Source organism: Lepus europaeus, chromosome 15, assembly GCF_033115175.1.
Source record: "Lepus europaeus isolate LE1 chromosome 15, mLepTim1.pri, whole genome shotgun sequence".
NCBI classification, from domain to species: Eukaryota; Metazoa; Chordata; class Mammalia; order Lagomorpha; family Leporidae; genus Lepus; species Lepus europaeus.
In genome coordinates, this window is record NC_084841.1 from 78759631 (window position 1) to 78780652 (window position 21022).

At 41.5% G+C, this 21022-nt stretch overlaps 2 protein-coding genes across 10 annotated transcripts in view; one reads left to right on the forward strand and one right to left on the reverse strand.

The window, feature by feature from the left end:
* SLF1 (SMC5-SMC6 complex localization factor 1) overlaps positions 1–5949 on the reverse strand; it is an 80363-nt gene extending 74414 nt beyond the window's left edge. Inside the window, exons 1-2 of one of the 2 annotated variants that reach the window (XM_062212410.1) lie at positions 5844–5949; positions 4798–4856 (exon numbers count right to left, since the gene is read on the reverse strand). In XM_062212410.1, the coding sequence (XP_062068394.1) occupies positions 4798–4851 (54 nt within the window). In that variant the 5' untranslated portion in view covers positions 4852–4856; positions 5844–5949. The remainder of the gene's footprint in view (positions 1–4797; positions 4857–5843) is intronic. The other variant, XM_062212411.1, reaches the window with a different exon arrangement.
* A 12-nt stretch (positions 5950–5961) lies between these two features.
* Positions 5962–21022, forward strand: part of KIAA0825 (KIAA0825 ortholog) — a 446494-nt gene continuing 431433 nt past the window's right edge. For 2 of the 8 annotated variants that reach the window (XM_062212401.1, XM_062212406.1), the window contains exon 1: positions 5963–6115. Coding sequence is in view for 1 of the 8 variants with exons in the window: in XM_062212405.1 (XP_062068389.1) it covers positions 20321–20340 (20 nt within the window). In the remaining 7 variants the exon portion in view is untranslated. Of the gene's footprint in view, positions 6116–20305; positions 20341–21022 lie in introns of those variants that run through there. The other 6 variants (XM_062212402.1, XM_062212407.1, XM_062212403.1 and 3 more) reach the window with 5 other exon arrangements.

The following is a 21022-nucleotide window of genomic DNA, read 5'->3' on the forward strand; positions in this document are numbered from 1 at the left end:
AAGTTTTGTGTAGGTGATATGCTCTGGAGTTTGGAGCACGAAGAACTGACTTTTAGAAGTTTTCCAGCACAAGAAAGTAAGCAAATACACAGTAATTACACCAGTGGTACTTCTAGAAAAATTACAGATTTTGTAAAACTTGTAGGGGATGTTTTTTGAAGTATTCACACAGGATATACCAGCCTAACCAAAACAATAAGAAAAATTATTATTATTTTTGCTTTTATCTTTTCTCTTCCAAAAAAGTAGAAACTATATACAGTATTCCTTATTATAAAAAAATGTTCTTTGGTTATATATGTTTTTAAAAAGGGGCAGTGATTTAAAAAAAAAAATTGGTTACTTACCTTAAACCACAAACAGGACTAAGAAGATAGTGATTGTGAAGAGCTGGCTTTTATGCATAGCAAGCAACTGTCTCTGCAGTGTGGACTTTCCCAAAATATCTCCCACAAGTGACTATCCCTGATGCCTGAAATTCCTTCCCAGTTGGTGCCAGTAAGAAATGCAAATACACCTATGGCACTCATGATGGTAACTGTAAGTACTGTATTATATACTAACTTTTTAGGCCATTCAAATTTTTTTTTACAATGTGACACACAGCTAGGATGCGGATGAAGAATGTAACAGTATGTAGAACATGTTGCAAAAGAAATTCTGAGAAAAGTAGAGGCAGGAATATAGATATGAATATCAAAGTCCGGTGCGGGAGCCAAGATTAAAGAGTAGGTGTAACAGTGGTGAAGGAGTAAAGTTCTATGAAACAGAGAAACAAGGGAAACAAGGACGATTAAAGAGGTTTTTGAATCAATATAAAATAAACCCTTCCTACTTTGCATTACAATTTATATTCTAACTTTCCCATTATATAAAAGAATGTTGAGAATAAGCAGCATCTTATACATGAATTCATTGAAACAAGGTATTTATAAAGTTAAATTTATATATGCATATTTCAAAACTAAAGTTTTACTCCCAAAATCACCCTGACTTTTGTCTCTTAATTCACACATGCTTATTATAGAATTAAAAATGACTACTAAGTATATAGAAAGATTAAAATCATCTCTAATTCCTTCACCTGGTACTGCAACTGTTAACATCTGGGAGAGAGGTTGACTTTCAGGTTTCATATATGAAACAATTACATATAACAAAATTTAGACATTATATAGCTCCAACCTCAATTTTTATTTTAAATTCTATCATAACTTCCCCCTTTTAAGAACTTTTTATTTATTTTAATTTTACATCAAAGGCAAGGAGATAGAGACAAAAGTCTTCTATCTCCTGGTTCACGCTCCAAATGCCTGCAATAGGTAGGCTTTGTGCCAGGCCAAAGCCAGAGGCCCAGAACTCAACCCAGGTCTCCCACATAGGTGGCAGGGATCAACTGTCTCACCTGCTACTTCTCACAATATGCACTAGCAACAAGTTGGGTTAGAAGCAAAGAAGCCAGGACTCAAACCAGGCACTCAGAGTAGCAACTTAACCATTGCAAATGTCCACTCCCAGGATCATCTTATTATGTCATCTGATATTCTTCATGGTTTTAGAGCCATGTGATGAAAACTAATGATTTCTAAATTTTCACTACCCTAGTGAATCATCTTGATTTTTAAACCCACTCCTCAAACTAAGGAAAATCACTTAAAATTTCTCTTTTGAAAGCAAGTACCATCTCTGATTATAATTAATATTATTGCTTTGAATTCAAGAGTTTGAAAGATCTTCATATTTTCTGTTATCTAAGTGTTTAAGTGAAAAAGTATGCAGGTGCTAAAATAAAAATGGCCCACGTGTTAGATCTCTGCTTTAACCAATATTAAAAGTATATACATATCACAGCACTCATACACTACTGTTTGAGTAAAACACTGTTTCTGAACACTACTAGCTTCAAAAGGAGTTTAGGAATTCTGGTTCCCCTTGGCCTAGGAGCCAACTTAGTCTCTTAGATTAATTTCATTCAAGTGGTCCTTGGCATTTTTAAGAGATGCAGTATCTATTTCCTGCCCCAAACTTCAAAGATCATAGATGTAAGAGGACTTCCAAAAGTTCATGGAAAATGGATTTAAAAGATTTTGGTGCAAAAAACTTTGAAAGCTATGTCTAGTTTTCTCATGACCTTTCTGAAGACCCTTCACATGTATGTAGATCAGAATTTTTCTAACAAAATAAACCTTTAATTCCATTTACCATGAATTTCTAAAAGTACCCTCCAATACAAACAAATTATTTGACAGAGGTCTTCAGTAATGAAATTTGAAAGATGTTTTTATTTCAATGGCATAACTTGGGAAAGGAGCAGTCATCAGTCAGTTTGACCATACACTCAGCAATACGGGAAGGAAACACAAACTGGGAAAAAACAGACTATGGTGAGGAAGAAATGAGAAGCTCAGGGACACATGGAGAATCTACTGTGGTCTGTATACTTCACATGAAGGGTCTTCAAAAAGTTCATGGAAAGTGCACCATTATCTTTTTTTTTTTTTTTTTTTTTTTTTTTAGTTTATTTATTTGAAAGGTGGAGTTACAGAGAGGCAGAGGTAGAGAAAGAGATATCTTCCATCTGCTGGTTCACCTCCCATATGGCTACAGTAGCCAGAGTTGCATGGATCTGAAGCCAGGAGCTTCTTCCAGGTATCCCATGTAGGTGCAAGGGCCCAAGGAGATGGGCCATCATCTACTGCCTTCCCAGGCCATAGCATAGAGCTGGATCAGAAGTGGAGCAGCTGGAACTCTAAACAGCGCCCATTTAGGATGCTGGCGCTGTAAGCAGCGGCTTTAACCCCTCTGCCACAGTGCTGGTCCCAAGCATTATCTTTTAATTCCACTATCTACAGACTTTTTGAAGTATCCTCTTGCATATTATTTTTTCTTGACAATATAAGTGCTGTTATTATTATTTATATTATTAATTCTAATGCAAATGAGGAGATTGAGAAATGTAAGTAATCAAGAAACCAGCACAAGGGTACAAACTTAGTGAAATGGTGAAGCCAAGACTCAAAGATTAGTGTTTCTACAAACTACAAAAACAACAAGCCTTTTCTATAAGACAAACCTGGCCTACATTTCAGAAGTTAGTCTAATACTTTCAACACATAATAATTTTACAAAGCAATCCATTTTCAGTTATTGCAAGAGAAAGGCACACTGCATGAAAATGAATCTACCATGAGGGTAGGGACATATTGAGATGAGCAATACATGTTATTGAAAAGACCCAAACATCATTGTAAATTATTTTCAAAAAAAAACAAAAACAAAAACAATATCTTAAACGTCAATGTATTTCTAGGAACCATACAGAGTGCACTACCTCCCTTCTTTCTTACAGAAAACAGCAAGTTTTCATTATTTTCCTCTCAAAATCGATTTAGAATTAGCCATGAGAGTAATTCACAGAGGCTTTCTCCCCTACCACAAATAAGATAGTATACTTTTAATTTCAAAGTAACTTTGAAAGAAAACAAAAACTAAGTGCATTTAAAAGTTCCAGGGATATATTACTTTTAGTAGCAAAGAGTACATTAGTATATGCAGGGGTGGAGCAGCTTTTTCCTCCTAAGGGCGATTCGGATATTTACAACACTATTCATGGTCCAAACAAAATTCTCCACTTAAAAATCAGCCTGCTATAGATTTACTGAATTTCAAGTGCTGCTTGCAGTTGCCCTGGCAGGGCTGGATCAATGATTTCTTTGGCCTTATACGGCTGGCAAGCCAGAACTTCCCCACCTCTATTTTAGAAATCTATTTTCTATTGGTAGATAGAAAGTGAATCACGGCCGGCGCCGCGGCTCACTAGGCTAATCCTCCGCCTTGCGGCGCCGGCACACCGGGTTCTAGTCCCGGTCGGGGCACCAATCCTGTCCCGGTTGCCCCTCTTCCAGGCCAGCTCTCTGCTATGGCCAGGGAGTGCAGTGGAGGATGGCCCAAGTGCTTGGGCCCTGCACCCCATGGGAGACCAGGAGAAGCACCTGGCTCCTGCCATTGGAACAGCGTGGTGCGCCAGCCGCAGCGCGCCTACCGCGGCGGCCACTGGAGGGTGAACCAACGGCAAAAGGAAGACCTTTCTCTCTGTCTCTCTCTCTCTCACTGTCCACTCTGCCTGTCAAAAAAAAAAAAAAAAAAAAAAAAGTGAATCACAGGGTTAACAGATGCGGCTCCAACGCAGGTGAAAGGCTGCTGTACACTACAGCTGGCTGTGCACTACTAGTTAAAAGCTTCTGTGTCTATTTATCTTAATGTGCTAGGGACAAGGAAATACACCAAGAGTGACATCTGAATTGGAGGGCAGTCCTACTTTTGAGAAAAAGTGTTCCTAGGTTTTATTTTTCAGAGCTTACATGCAGTTTTTCAGAATATAATCAAGACACACAAAAGGGAAATACTGTCTAAATAATAAAGCTATACTACTGGTTTTCTAAAAACTAATCGTTTTGGGTATCAGCGGAAATTGCGGATACTTATTATATAATCTTTAGGGCTCTTAATCTTGATTATGGAGAGGAACCGGATTTGACTACCTTTTCACAAGGCCTTCACAGGATCTATGCTTTCTGTTTTAGGGAAGGGAGAAATCTTACATCATAATTGAACATCACTCCAATCAGTAAGACCTAAGAAAATCTGGATTGAGAAAACAGCTCTCAGAGTTTTATTCCCTTCAATAGAATTTCTTGTCACACTCAGGTGTTTGTACTGATTCACTAAACTTCGAAATAATCTAATTTACTCCCTCATGCAAATCCACACCGAACCATCAATTTAGGAAGCGCACACCTGTAAAATAGGCGACATAGTTTCCAGTATGGGGAACACCTTGCCCATCAACATACTGCCTGGAATTAAGCACAACAAAATAACATAAACCGAGAAGTCCACAGCGCACGGGTTCTGTCACATGTATGCTTTTAACTGTTTAAATGTCCAGTCCCAATGTCTCAATGAGAAAAACATTTTTTTCTTTTTTGTTAAGATTATTCCTCAAAAAAAAAAAAAAAAAAAAAAAAAGCTCGGCGCCTCAAATATCAAACTCTAGGGTCACACACCGATAGCGGAGTACCTAGGGCAACCCAACTTCTTGTGAATATTTTTACTCAGCGGCTGTGGATAAGGAAGCAATCTCAGGATCACCAGTCGGTCGGTCGCGTCCCCAGCCCTCGGGCGCCCGACACAGAATCCCCAGGAACAGTCCTCCCCTTGGGCGAAAGCACCTGTGTCTGTGTGTGCGGGTCTTGTGCGTTGTGTTTGTGTTTCTGAAGGCCTACAGTCGCCAGGGACGCGATCCCGGTCGCCTGGCGCTGTTACAAAATTCTACTCGGGAGGAAAGAACGGCACGATTTTCTTCGTCACAGGAAGGTGGGCCCGAGGGATCCCCGCCACCTTCCCTGACGCCACGTTATGGAAAGCGGCCAAGAATCCGGGATCCGGGCAGAGGCGTCCCTGGCGGTTCTATGGCAACGAGAGACGAGGGGGGGCCTAGCGCCTCCCCGGAGAGAGCTGAGCTGCGCCAGCGGCAGACGGACGGAGCGGCTCAGCCCCGCACTGCGGCCGGCGGTGCTGCGGCCCGGGAAGGCCCGGTGGGGGGCTTCTGCAGCTCCAGCCCACCGCCACCACCGCCGCCACCACGACCAGCGGCGCTCAACGCCAGGGGCCGGGGCAGCGGGAACGAACGGCGGCTTCCGGAAGCGCGAGCGCCGGCCACCGCCGCCGCTCACCCCAGCCTCTGGCCGGCGTCACGGCAGAAACTTGGGAGGCACGGCCCGGGGAAGAAACAACCCCACAGAGTCAGGGTGAACTGTGTCTTCCGAGCTGAGGCCCTTTACCTTCCCGGTCAGGGTGTCTGGACTGCTTCCGTCCGGTTGCGGCGGCAGCACGGGCGACGACCGCCGCTGCAGCACTCGCCGCCTCACTAATCCGGGCTCTGGGAAATAATTTCCCGCCGCGCGCCAGGCTGCCCCGGAAGCGGTTGCGCCACTTCCGGGTGGTTGTCAGTGACGCTCTCGGGCCGTCGCCAGGGTGCTCTGAGGTGGTGCCGGGCTGGATTCCGGACGGCGGGTCAGGCTACGGCTAGCTCGGCGCCCGAGGTGAGAGGCGGGTGAGTGATTTGTCCTGGTGGTCTCCCGGGGTTATTACTTCCGGCCGGAGGCAGCTCCGCGCGGCATCTTGGCCAGAGTGAGAAGCGAGTGAGCCAGGGTTGAACCTTAAGGAGTCCCCGTCCGACCCCGTGGCTCCTGACCCTCTGCGCCGCTGGAGAAGGCCCGGGAGCCCTGGCCTAGGGTCTTAACCTCTCAGTATCTGCCTCCAGCTTGGAGCTCGAGCTGGGGTCCGCACGGGTCCCTGCGCGAGGCGGACACCGAGTGCGGTGACTGCGCTGGGTGGTGGAGGAGGCGCCCACCCTGTTCCCTGGGTAGCGTCTGCTCACCCTTGAATCTCGAGAGCTGCTTTATCGTCCTCTTCCTCAGGGCCGTTTTCCGATGTTCGGGGGTGCAGCGCCTGGCTTTATCGTCCTTTTCCGTAGTTGGGGGGTGCAGCGCCTGGAACGTTGGGGAGGTGGGGTGAGGGGTCGTTTCTGATACGATTAATTGGACGTTCCCGCTGCGGTTTGAGTTGGGAGAGGAGGATGCGCTTTGTTTACCTGGCTGCTGTGACCCCATGAAATGGAACAAGCTTCTCATTTCATGCTTGGGCTTTAGATGCCCGTCGGGAAGTAGGGGCGCGTTAGAGGAAGGAACGCTCGCGCTCTGCCCCAGGCAACGAAGGCTTCTGCAGAGTTTTTGGCTGGAGGTCCGAAGTAACCAGGAGAGTGGGAAAGAGACAGGCTTCCGACAACGCGATAAGGGAGGAAAGTGCTCATTTATTCGAAGACTGGAAGGATGTGTGCAGCCACATTAGCACAACATGCTAGTCTTCCGTCCTCCTCATTGGTTATTAATTCAGCAAACTTTTATGATCGACCCGCAATCTGAGCTTTTCCATTTTATTGAATTCTGTATTTCTTCTTTACTTCTCCCATTGAGAGAATTGTGAATTATTTCAAGGAGATTACATTTTTTGTAATTGAAAATTTTTTGGCAATTATTGCCCCTGATTTTTTTCCATTCAAATTAATGAAGCGAACCACTAGTACCACACAGGCTACTGTCTTCCAGGTATTTTACGTTCATTTAATGCAAACATAAGCCTTGTAAATTGGCCTAGTTTACACAGTTCTTTAGGTACCAGAGCTGTGGTTTGAATCAATACATCTAATAATAATAAAATAAATCAGTGGGTTCTTGGTCTAGCGATTAAGACACATCCCATAGTAGAGGGCCTGGGCTCAAGGTTTGGCTCTGCTCTAGATTCCAACTTCCTGCTAATGAGGCAGCAGGTGATAGCTCAGGTAGTTGCATCCCTGCAATCCACCTAGGATACCTGGACCAAATTCCCTGCTCCTGGCTTCAGCTTGGCTCAGCCTTGGCTATTGCAAGCATCTGGGAGTGAACTAGCTGGTGGGAGATCTGCCTCTCTCTCCCTCTCTCCCTCACTACCTCCCTCCCTCCCTCCATCTCCCTCTCTCTCCTTTTTCTTTTTCTCCCTCCCTTCCCCTTCCCTCTTTCTGTTTCTCTGCTTTTAAATAAAATAAATACTTAAAAAATAGAATTCATATTATCCCTATTTGCAAAACATTTTATATTGAGACTTAGAGGTGGTGATTTCCCACACATTACATAATTAAATGCACAATTGATATTTGAATCTAGTCTACTGACTACACTTTGACTCTTTTTACTGTGTTCTATACTTCCTCTCATGAATAAACATGAGAGAATCATTCTTTTTACTCAGGCAAAATTTTGTATGAATGATATGTCACATTTCATAGTCAATGGATAGTAAAACTTGAGGAAAAAGGGATTTAAAGAATGGATTTGTCACAATAAGGTGATTTTGATATGTAAATGTTGCAATTTGTTTTCTGTGTTGATCCTTCACTAATTTTATCATCTAACTCAAATAAATACATGTATTGTACCATATATTGGCATAATACCTGAAACAAAAACAAAAGATCTGGAGATGATCAGTATGTTGGTAGTTCTTGGTCCAGAATGTCAACTATTTCTTTAGGCAGCTTTCACACACACATTTGTATAAATGAGTGTGTGTATAAGAGAGAAAATGAGGGAATAAGTACAAATTCTAAAAAGCAAAACTATTATATTCCATTCCTATGGCCCTCAAACATCGTAATTATCAACCATTTTAACAGAGTATGCTTAGTTAAACCTGCCCATCCCAAAAGCCTGTTTTATGTGGGAAAATACAAACAGCCTGTCAGGAAGTTTACTAAAATCTAGTTAAAATATCCAGTTGTAGAAATGACAAAGAACTTAATTCTAAAGAATATCTGCATTACAGAAAGGCACAACTATGTGTGTACAGTTAACCTTAGATACTAATGTTTATTTGATTACATTGCTTTGAATTGATTATGTGAAAGATTGTTTTCCATATCATTCAGGTAGATCTCAGTAATGCTTCGCTTTCTATCAAACTTCACTGCCTATTCAACATCTCAGTCCAGCATCTGCCACTCTACCCAGCACATATCAGTACCTCGATTCATATTTACTGGATGAGTAATTCTAATTCCCTTAAAAAAGTTATTTATCCACTAAGAAGTATTTGTGCGTTTTTTAAAAGAATTTACCATATAGATAAATGAATGCTTATTTATTCTTACAGTAACTATAAAAAGTCCATTCCACACTCATTCATAAAAAGCAGTGTGGTATCCTGCAAAGAAGCCTGAACTGTGAGGAAGGAGATGAGAGAATACTTAATCTTTACTGAGGGCTTACTCTCTGCTATGCAGTGTTACATTTAACTCTTCCAGCACTATGAGTGAGTATTCCTGTCCTGTTCTTACAGATAAGAAATCTGAGGCAAACATGAGCTTTGTAAGTTGACATAGTGCATACAGTTCTTTAAGTACCAGGGCTGCGGTTTGAAATCAACACATATGACACCCAAGGCCTTACTCTTAACCACTTAGCTATACTGTCTCAAGTTTAAATTTTTTCAATTTTGGGTTTTTTTTTTCGACTTTTATTTAATAAATATAAATTTCCAAAGTAAAACTTTTGGATTATAGTGGCTTTTCCCCCCATAACCTCCCTCCCACCTGCAACCCTCCCATTTCCCACTCCCTCTCCCACCCCATTCTTCATCAAGATTCATTTTCAATTATCTTTATATACAGAAGATCAACTTAGTATATGCTAAGTTGAATTTTGATCCCAGCTCAGCTACTAAAATTTATGCAAAGGGGAATTTATCTCTCTGGGGATTATAATACTCATCTAACGCATATAGGAGTTAGATTCTATGCTTTAAAAGGTCCCTTCTACTTCTAAAATCCTCTAACTTTAGCTGACTCACAAGTATTATGTTGATATAGTAGTTCTAGTGTGCTGTGAGACCATCAGTGGCATTTACATGTTTGTGTCTTCCACAGCAGCAGACACACAAGTGGGGTTTTGTAATGAGCAGAAAAGAAACCAGAATTTTTAAAAAAATCTCAGCCATCTTTTTTTTTTTTTAAAGATTTATTTATTTATTTGAAAAGAAGAGTTACAGAGAGACAGAGGCAGAGAGAGAGAGGTCTTTCACCCCACTGTCTTCCACCGGCTGGTTTTCTCCCCAAATGGCCACAAAGCTGGAGCTGAGCCTATCCAAAGCCTGGAGCCAGATGCTTCTTCCTGGTATCCCAAGGAGGTGCTGGGGCCCAAGTACTGGGCCCATCTGCTTCTTTCCCAGGCCATAGCAGAGAGCTGGATCGGAAGTAGAGGATCCCATCCATATGGGATGCCCGCACTACAGGAGGTGGCTTTACCCACTAAGCCACAGTGCCTGCCTCCCCCCACCCCCCCTTTTTATACCAGCTTATGACATTAAAAAGTCACTGAACCTTTGTGAGTTTGTTTTTCAAATGTAAAATGGATCCATGGGCCTGCTGTGAGAGTCAAGTAAATTGACCTATCTAAAAGCCTCTGATACATTGCTTTACACCCAGTTGCCCTTAAATATAGATTCTCTTTCTCTCTCATTTATTTATTCATTGAATTTGAAGGCAGAGAGACAGAGATCACGCATCTACTGCTTCATTCCCTAAATGCATGCAACAGCAAAGGCTGAGCAAGACCCAAGCTGGGAGCTGGGAACTAAGTCCACGTCTCCCATGTGGCTTGCAGGGACACAAATACTTGAACCATTGTTTGCTGCACACCCAGAGTAATCATTAGCCAGGACTTGAACCAGACATTCTCATATGGGATGCAGCTTTCCCCAGCTATACCAGACTCCTACCCCTCATTCTTGTGGGATTAAAAGATTGGAAGATTACAGAAATGGTTCATAGAGCCACTGTTTTGCAGGTTAACACACCACTTGGGATGTGCATATCCTGTGTCAGTGTGCCCGATTTGTGTCCCAGCTACTCTCCACTTTTCATCCAACTCACTGCTAATGTGCCTGGGAAGCAGTGGATGATGGCCCAAGCACTTGGGTTCCTGCCACCGATGTGGGCACTGTGATGGAGTTCATGGCTTTTGGATTGGGCCTGGCCTAATCCAGGCTATTGCAAGCATTTGGGAAGTTAACCAGAGCATGGAGTTTCTGTCTCTCCCTCTCTGTCACTCTGCCTTTCAAATAAATAAATCCACTTTTTAAATGCTTTATTATTTATGTTGACGTAAAGAATCTTTCACTTATTTACTAGGAGGGGTAAACTTATATACATTCTTATAGCTGCTATATAAAGTATAATTTACAAACATCATTGAACCTAAAACATGATAGAAATGCAGAGAAAAGAAATTTGTTTCCAGGAGGGCATATGTGTAAAGACATAAAAAGGTGATGTTGAACCTGGGTCTTATAGATGATGAGAATTTTGGCAGAGGAACAAGAGAAGGTATAAGAAGAGAGAGTAGTGACTGAGTGTCTCTGGATGTGTAGGATGGATGGGCGAAGACTGATACTAAGGCTGTAACCAGCAATGTAGGCATTTTAAAGGTGTTAGACATTTCACAATAAGAGATGATTTGTGTGTGTAAACAAGATGGGAGGGAGAGTGGAGTTAGCATTTGATTTTCTTGTGGAAAAACACTCATTTGTTTCAGAAACATTAGTGTATAAAACGACCCAAAAAGAAAAAGAAATGAAAAATCTCCCATAATCCCCCCACTCAAAAATAACCACTCATTATTTTTCTCGCTATTTTTAGTGATTTGTGCGTATGTATGTTTTTACTAATAAAATTATATAATGCTATACATATTGTCTCTAACCTGCTTTTTTCCAAGTGATATACCATCAGTCTTTCCATGTCAATAAATTGGCTTTTTTAAAATAATTTTTTAGGGCCTGCATACTTTTCAGTTTTATGAATGCGTTGTAAGTTTTAAATTGACATTCCACTGTTAAATAATGATACAACAAAGGTCTATATAGCCAAATATTTTGAAGTTTTCATGTCTATTTCTGTATTACATATTGTAGAAGGAGAAATGATAGTCCATGGGTCATAGATACCTGTGATACCTTTGATGTGTACTGCTGTATAAATCAAATTACTTATTTATGCCCAATATATTTAAACGTGGTGCAAAATTCAAAGGCATGAAAAGGTATGTAGTGCAATAGTAGTGTCCCTCTCACCCCTTTACCCTTTTGAATCATAATAATCCCACACAACACTTTGTATTAATTAGAAAAACTCATTGATTTTTGGAGTATTCTTAAATCTTAGACACACTATTTGTGGGACAGATTTTGCTTTTCTAAGAATTGGAGGAAGGTCTCCTTTCCTATGTGATGACAGCTCCACAGGGCAAGTGACAGGGTAAGTGGCTGGATTTCAGCCTCTAACTCTCCTACTTTGGGTTCTTTTATGCAGAACCCAAACTGCGTAATCCTCAAGCTAACTCAGACACCGTGTTGCCTTTTCCAAAAGTACCCAGTATAGTCGGTTTAATGTGAAAGATGAGGGAGTGGATTTTCATCAGGTGTGTAGTTCCAGATTAGCATCTGTGTGAGTCTGTGGATGTGGTGGGGGTGGGGTAGAGGTGGGGTAAGACCTTGTGCAAATTATTCACCTTCATGTTCCTATGGAAGCCCTGGGGCAAGAACACAAGAGTGAAACAAGCAAGGCAATGGGGAGCATGCAGCCAGATCCTCACTAGCACCCACACCCACATTTACCCAATCTCCCTGCAGTTTCTCCCTATTATGTACAAGAGAGATAGCTATCCTGAAATGCCCATCTCTATCCCAGCTCCTTGTGTCCTTTTAAGTTCTTCAGTTGTCTGACCGAAAGCAGCCCATAGGTACATGCCACCGGAAAGGAGGGGTGGGGGTGGTCCAAATGAGTTCCATCGCTTCTGGGGCCTGAAAGGCATTCTCACCTACCTTATTAGCACATTTACTGTTCACAGAATAATAAGAGTTACAGGGAGAGATTGAAACACACACACACACACACACAGCGCTTCCATCTGCCGATTCACTCCTCAGATGGTCACAATAGCCCTAGGCTATGCCAGGTAGAAGCCAGGAGCTGGGAATTTCTTCTAGGTCTCCAGCTTGGGTGGCAGGGGTTTTTGCCAGGCATATTAGCAGGAGCTGGATCAGAAGTTGAGCAGCAAGGACTTGAACCAGTGCCCATATGGGATGCCAGTGTCCCAGACAGCAGCTTAACTCACTATGCCGTAACACTGGCCCAAGGCTAATTTTTTTTTAAAGATTTATTTATTTATTTATTTGAAAGTCAGTGTTAGACAGAGAGAGAGAGAGAGAGAGATCTTCCATCCACTGGTTCACTCCCCAATTGGCCGCAATTGGCCAGAGCTGTGCCAATCTGAAGCCAGGAGTCAGGAATCTCTTCCAGGTCTCCTACATGGGTGCAGGAGCCCAAGGACTTGGGCCATCTTCCACTGCTTTCCCAGGCCATAGCAGAGAGCTGGATGGGAAGTGGAGCAGCTGGGATTTGAACTGGCGCCCACACTGGATGCCGGCACTGCAGGCGGCGGCTTTACCCACTATGCTACAACACCGGCCCCTCCAGGCTAATTTTTAAGTTGATAATTTTGTATGGCCTATGAATGGTGTTACAAATATCTAATCCCCACCCCTGTGAGGAATCCTATGTCTCCACAGTACTGAGTATATTAGCTATTTGGAAAAATAACACTTGTTACACATTACAAGTATATTTGATTTGCAACTCTTGATTTTTACTCTTGGTCCCCAACCCTTCCCAAACTCGAGAAAAGTCCAATTCCTTACTGCCAGACACTGACATAGTATTTGAAGCATATATTATTACACTAACATCTTGTATAATACCCTTTTCTTAGCCAGAAGAACAGTTTAAGGTATCAAAAGTTCCGTTTGAAAGAGTAGTTGAAAAATGTTGGGGCTGGTGCTGTGGGCTAGAGGGTAAACCCCGCCGCCTGCAGTGCCAGCATCCCATATGGGCACTGGTTTGAGTTCCGGCTGCTCCACTTCTTATCCAGCTCTCTGCTGGGGTCTGGGAAAGCAGTAGAAGATGGCCCAAGTCGTTGGTCCCCTGCATCCATGTGGGAGACCTGGAAGAAGCTCCTGGCTCCTGGCTTTGGATCCGTGCAGCTTCGGCCATTGTGACCATTAGGGGAGTGAACCAGTAGACGGAAGACCTCTCTCTGCCTCTGCCTCTGCCTCTCTCTAACTCTGCCTTTCAAATAAATAAATAAATATTTAAAAAAAAGAAAAATGTAAATAGTTAGCTAAATAACTGATTTTTGACACTAGCTGCTTAAACACAAACTGCTATCTACATTTCTGAATTCTGATGGCCATTACATATAGCCTCAGTCTTAAACAGCTCAGGAATGTTAATATTCATAGTTTGAATATTAGCTTAAAACTTGAATGTGCATGGGCTTCTCTACCAAAGAAGAACTCTGTAGCTCAAAAGATCCAAAATATTACAGTTTTACAGGCCTGCCATTTGTTGTTTTTAATAAGCAATTGTGCTTTTTAAATGAAAGATTATGATCTAGCAATATGTTAGGTAGTAATCTCCATTTTTGTTTCAGATATATATGTGGTATCAGATTTCAACATTTGAATTTATGATTATGGAAATAAAAGATAAGTTTATGGTGCGAAACCATTCTTGGTTTTCTCTTTTTTCATTTTCCATAAACGTTTTGAAGATTCCTTATATCTAATAGGAATCACAATTGAATTCAAAAGCAACTGATGTGGATTAATTTCTTTATCTTAAACAAGGAACTGAGGGCTGAATAGGTAATGTAACTTATCTAGGTAACTCCAGGCAAGTGTGACTTGAACCAGAAATGAAGTCTTAAGAATCTACATTTAGGGCTCTTTCTTCTGTATGATGCTTCCAGGAAAAAGACTGGTTATTTGCTTTACTGAAGGCACACAATTACTGCAATTGGTTAATGTGATAGTACTCTTGTGTCACTTTCATTGTGTGTTTGCTAAGATTTACTGAGGACTGTCCCCTGGCTGATCATTGGGACGGAGGTTGTATAGCTGCAATTGTTTGTAGCAGTCAGCAGCCATCCCTTATTACCTGAATTTACTGTTCATTTTGTCTCCAGGGAGCAAGGAAATTCAACACTTCACGTTTACCTGATTTAACTGAGAAGTGATAGGAGCTCTTTTTGAGGACTATTATGAGGCCTTAATTTTTAGAAATATGGGTGACTGTTATTTGGTGCTTCATTGTATCATAATTTCTTAACTATCATCCTTGTTTTTTAAACTTTAGCTCACTAAATATTCCTCGCCTTTAAAATGCAAGTTTTGGGGCCTGCATAGTGGCATAGCTGGTAAAGCCACTGCCAGCATATCATACCATATGGGAGCTGGTTCAAGTCTCAGCTGCTCCACTTCTGATCCAGCTCTGTTATGGCCTGGGAAAGTAGTGGAAGATGGCCCAAATTCTAGGGCCCCTGCACCCACATGGGAGACCCAGAAGAAGCTCTTGGCTCCTGGCTTCAGATTGGCTCAGCTCCGGCCGTTGTGGCCATTTGGATGGTGAACCAATGGATGGAAGACCTCGCTCACTCTCTCTCTGCCTCTGCCTCTCTGTGACTCTGCCTTTCAAATAAATAAATCTTTAAAAAAATAAAATGCGTGTTTTGTATAATCAGATGATAATGTGTTTTTCTTTTGAGAGACAGAGGAACTCCTGTCTACTCTTCATTCTCCAAATGCACCCAACTGGGGCCGGCGCTGTGGCGCAGTAGGTTAATCCTCCACCTATGGCGCCAGCATCCCATTTGGGCGCCGGTTCTAGTCCCAGCTGTTCCTCTTAAAACTCAGCTCTCAACTATGGCCTGGGAAAGCAGTGGAAGATGGCCCAGGTCCTCGGGCCCTGCACCCACGTGGGAGACTGAGAGGAAGCTCCTGGTTTCTGGCTTCGGATCAGTGCAGCTCCGGCCGTTGCTGTCATTTGGGAAGTGAACCAACAGAAGGAAGACCTATCTCTGTCTCTTCCTTTCACTATCTTTAACTCTGTCACTCAAATAAATAAATAAAATCTTTAAAAAAAAAAAAACCAAAAAACCAAATGCACTCAACTACCCCTTGTCAGGGACTGAAATAGGGAGCAAGAAACTCATTCCGGGGCTTCTACAAGTGTGGCAGGAACCCAATTCCTTGAGCCATCACTGCTTCCTCTTGGGAAATGCATTAGCAGGAAGCTAGATTCAGGAGCCATTATCTAGGAATCAAACCCAGATGCTGTAATATGGAATGTGGCCTTTTAACTGCTAGGCCAAGTGCCCACCCCTCATTTAAAATTTTTCTCTATCAATCTTTCTTTGCTTCTCTAGCATATGTTCATACTTGCCTTCAGAAATAGCCTTGGGCAACTTAGTTCCTTGGAGATGAGCCAGTCTGTCTTATGCTATTTAGAGCTTTGATGGAAAAAGTATAGAAGTGGAGCTGGTTGTAAACAGGGCCCTGTTAGACTGTTTCTGTGTTGCCTGTTGCCCCGGTGTCCTTCAGGATGCCTGTGTTTATTCTTTTGATTTACTTCACTTAGTCATTATCTTTCTGGGCCATTCTCATTGGACTATATAGCAGTTCTCAAACTTATGGCCTAGGAGTCCTTTACACTCTTAAAAATTACTAAGGACCTCAAAGTTTTTATTTCTGCAGTTATATATACTTATATTTATTGTCTGGTATCATAAATTAAAATCAAGTATTTCTTAAAATTTTTCTTCCTTGTTTTTTTTAAAGATTTAAAAAAAATTATTTGAAAAGCAGAATTACAGAGAGAGGGAGAAATAGGTAGAGAGTTCTTCCATCCACTGGTTTATTCTCCAAATAGCTGCAATGGTGAGAGCTGGGCCAGGCTGAAATCAGAAGACTGGAGTTTGTTCTAGGTCACCCATTAGCATGGTAGAGGCCCAAGCACTTAGGCCCTCTTCTGCACTTTTCCCAGGCCATTAGAAGGGATCTGGATCAGAAGCAGAGTAGCTGGGACTTGAACCAGTGCTTGTATATGCCACAACACTGCCCCCTCCTTCCTTCCTTTCTTCTAAAGGCAGAGTGACACAGAGATTGGGAGAGACAGAGGTCTTCCATCTGCTTTTTCACTCCCCAAATGCCCATGACAGCCAGGGATGGGCTAGGCCAAAGCCAGAAGCCCAGCACTCCATTGAGTCTACCATGTGGATGGCAGGAGCCCAAGTACTTGCACCATCATGCACTGCCTTCCCAGACATGGGAGCTGGATCAGAAGCAGAACAGCCAGGACTTGAAGTGACACTCCAATATTGGATGCAGATATCCCAACAGTGGCTTAACTTACTGACTCACAACACTGGCCCCTAAAATTAAGTATTTTAAAAATCTTTAATTCAATAACAAATCATATGAGCATAAATATCATTTAAAATAAAAACTGTTAGAGCCAACATTACGGCATAGCTGCTAAAGCCACTGCCTGTGATGCCAGTATCCCATATGGGTGCCAGTTAGAGTCTTGACTACTCTGCTTCTGATCCAGCTCCCTGCTAATGGCCGGGGAAAAGCATAAAAGATGACCTAGGTGTTTGGGTCCCTGCCACCCACATAAGAGACCTGGATAAAACTCCTGATTCCTGGCTTTGGCCTGAGGCCATCTGGGGAGTGAACCAAAGGATGGAAGATATTTCTCACTCTCTCTCTTTTCTCCCTCTCTCTCTCTCTCTTTCAAATAAATATTTTTTTAAGAAAGCTATTTTCCGAAAGAAAATTTTAGTGTTTGAGTGGCGTTTTATATTTTGCAAATCTCTTTGATATCTGGCTTAAAAGGCTGAATTTCACACCTGCTTCTGCATTTAGTGTGTAGTCCTATGCTGCTTTGTTTGAAATGAACGAAATCCCACTGTACACATACTCATATACGTAGTGTTGACAAAGAAAAGAGTATTTTAGTTGCCTTTTCAGATAATTGTGAATATTCTTTGATCCTATACCAAAACTCAACAAGTGGTAGTTTCTTAAAGTTTCTTTACAATGTAGAATTTGAAACCATATCAATTTTGTTTTGTACTCTGTTACTTTAAAATCCCTTTGTCTATCTTGTACTTTGAATGAATCTTTTACAAACATGTGACTCCATTACATAACTCACTGGCCTATTGGAAAACATCGGTTCACTGAAGCATGCTGATTTTCCAAACCCTAAAATGGTGTATTATAAAATAACCAGCAGAGAGAAGACACCTCTCCCTCTTTCTCTCTCTTTCTCCCCTCCCCCAATAAAATGGGGGAAAAAAAAGAATTCTGAGCAGTTCAATGGAAAATGGACTCAACTCCATAGCTGGTTAGAATTGGAGGAAGTGGGCCACAAGCCAAGGATGAGGGTGGCTTCAAAAGCTAGAAAATGCAAGACAACAAAGGATTCTCCTTAGAGCCTTTGGAAAGGAATGTAACCCTGCTGATCACTTGGTTATATTTTAATGAGAGCCATTTCAGACTTGACCTGAACAACTATAAGATCATTAATTTGTATGACTTTATGCCAATAAATTTGTGCTGATTTATTATAGCAGCAATATAAATAGCTTATTAGAAAACTAATAAGCCTTTAGATACAAGGTACATGCATTGATTTGGCCTAAGGCATCATGGCTTTTGCACTACTAGAGCAAACATCAAACTAGCAAAATTGGTTATTATTGAAAAAAGAGTTTTGACTTTGCAAACCACCTCAAAAATATATTAGAGCTCCCCAGGGGGTCAGCAGACCTTATTTTGGGTCTAACTTTTTCTTTGTACTTCTTTTGTGCTAGCATAGGAACAGGGTTGAAAAAGTTAAAGCAGAAAGAGCCCTAAAGAGTGTTTAGATAAGAAGAGTATATAGTCTAGTGGTAAAGAAGTAAGCAAGTCAATGATGACAGATATCACAGGGTGACAAATACCCTGACTGACATGTACTCAGGTTGTGGTAATAGTACTGTATACACATTGGAGAGGGAAAGACCTAATCCCTGCCTCCATGTGCTTCCAGCCTAGTGGGAGGGATCATAAAAATTATAAAATGCAAAATGTTATTAAGGAAATATCTTTACTGTCTGAATTGAAAGAGGAAGAGGCCTACCAGCTGTGTATGAAGGTTTCAATTTCAGTGCATCTTCCTCAACAGCTATTATTGTCTGTCTTAAAAAAATTTTTTTTGTAAAATTTATTTGAGAGGCAGAGAGACACAAAGAGAGGAACAAGACTTCCCATCCACTTGTTCATTCCACAGTGTCCACAGTTACAGACCTGGGCTAACACCAAAGCCAGAAGATAGGAAAACCATCCAAATCTTCCACATGGGTGGCAGGGACCCCGCTACTTGAGCCATCACCACAGTTACCCAGGGTCTGTATTAGCGGGAAGACAGAGTCAGGGGCCAGAGCCAGACATTGAACCCAAATATTTGAATTCAAGTATTTGAGTGTGGGATGTGGGTATCTTAACCAGAGCCTTAGCCTTCAGGTCAAATGCCTGCTCAATATGTCTGTCTTGTGATTATAGCCATTCTCATTATTCTTGAAGTGACAGTCCTTCCCAAATTGATTGACTGATAGTTTTAAATGCCGTATCCTTCAAAAACTAAATGATAACCTTATGTGGGGTCAATTTGCATTTCTCTAGAAACTAATACTGAGCATTATTCCATGTGCTTATTGGCCATTTGCATATCTTTTGGAAGAACTATTTTAAAACCTTTGCCTTTATTAAATAGAGTTATTTGTCTTTTATTGTGAGTTGCACTAGTTCCTTATATACTCTTGAATACATAATTTGCTAATATTTTCTCCCATTCTATACGATTTCTATTTATTTTCTTGGTATCCTTTAAAGGACAATATTTTTAATTTAATCTAATCCACTTTGATTTTGATATATCTAAGAAACCATTGCCTTATCTAAAGTCAAGAAGATTTACATCTATGATTTCTTCTAAGAATTGTGTGTATATGTATATATACAAGTAGAGATAGCTTTACTTCTTGCTTCAAACTCTGAATGCTATTTGTTTACTTTTCTTGCCTATTTGTCCTAGCAAAAACTTCTAGCACCAAGTTGAATGAAAGTGATAGAAAACAACATACTCAGAGCCGGCGCCGTGGCTCAACAGGCTAATCCTCCACCTTGCGGCGCTGGCACACCGGGTTCTAGTCCCGGTCGGGGCACCGGATTCTGTCCCGGTTGCCCCTCTTCCAGGCCAGCTCTCTGCTGTGGTCCGGGAGTGCAGTGGAGGATGGCCCAAGTGCTTGGGCCCTGCACCTGCACGGGAGACCAGGAGAAGCACCTGGCTCCTGGCTTCGGATCGGTGCAGTGCGCCGGCTGCAGCGGCCATTGGAGGGTGAACCAATGGCAAAGGAAGACCTTTCTGTCTCTCTCTCTCACTGTCCACTCTACCTGTCAAAAAAAAAGAAAAAAAAAGAAAACAACATACTTAGCTTGTTCCTGATCTTAGGGACTGTTTTCAGTCTTTTTAGCTATTAGTATTATGTCAGTTATGGGTTTTTTGTAGATGTCTTTGATCAGATTGAGAAAGTTTCCTTCTATTCCTAGTTTGTTGAGATTTTTTTTTCATGAAAATTTGTTGAATGTTTTTATCATGAAAGGATGTTGTGTTTTTAACACATTTTTCCCCTGCATCTATTAGTTCATGTGTTTTTGTCCTTTATTAATAAAATCTGTTACATCAATTGATTTCCCTATGTTCTACCAGCTTTACATTCCTGAGATGAATTCCAGTTGGTCATGGTACGTAACTCTGTTTCTATGTTTCTGGATTCAATTTGTTAATGTTTTGTTGAGTATTTTTACTGCTATTCATAAAATATATTAATTGGGAGTTTTCTTGTGCTGTCTTTGTTATCAGGATAACATTAAGTTTCAAAGGAGTTGAAAACTGCTCCCGCTTTTGTTTTTCAGAAGAATTTGTGAAGAATTGGTATTATTAATTGTTAATTTTTTAGTAGAATTCATTGGTGAAGCCATTTGACCCTCGGTTTCTCTTTTTGGGACTTTTTTTTTTAATTCAATTGGTTGACTTGTCATGGGTTTCTCCTAGTCTAATTTGTGCTGCCATAAAATAATACCACAGGTTAAGTAATGTATATTGAACAGAAATTTGTTGACCCACAGTTCTGGAGGCTTAGAAGTTTAAGATCAAAGTGCTGACATCAGATGAGGGCTGTCTTACTGCTTCATCCCATGGTGGAAGGGCAAAGAGAGGCCTAGGGAGACAAAAGGAGATGGAACTCATTTAATTTTTTTAATGAGGAAATCACTTCTCTGATTTAGGGAATTAATTCATTCATGATGGCAGTACTCCTATGACACCTCTTAATAAAAGGCCTTCCCTAGTCCCCACTCCCACACTTCCATGTTGGTAATCAAATTTTCCAACACATGAACTTTGGAGGACACGATTCAAACCATG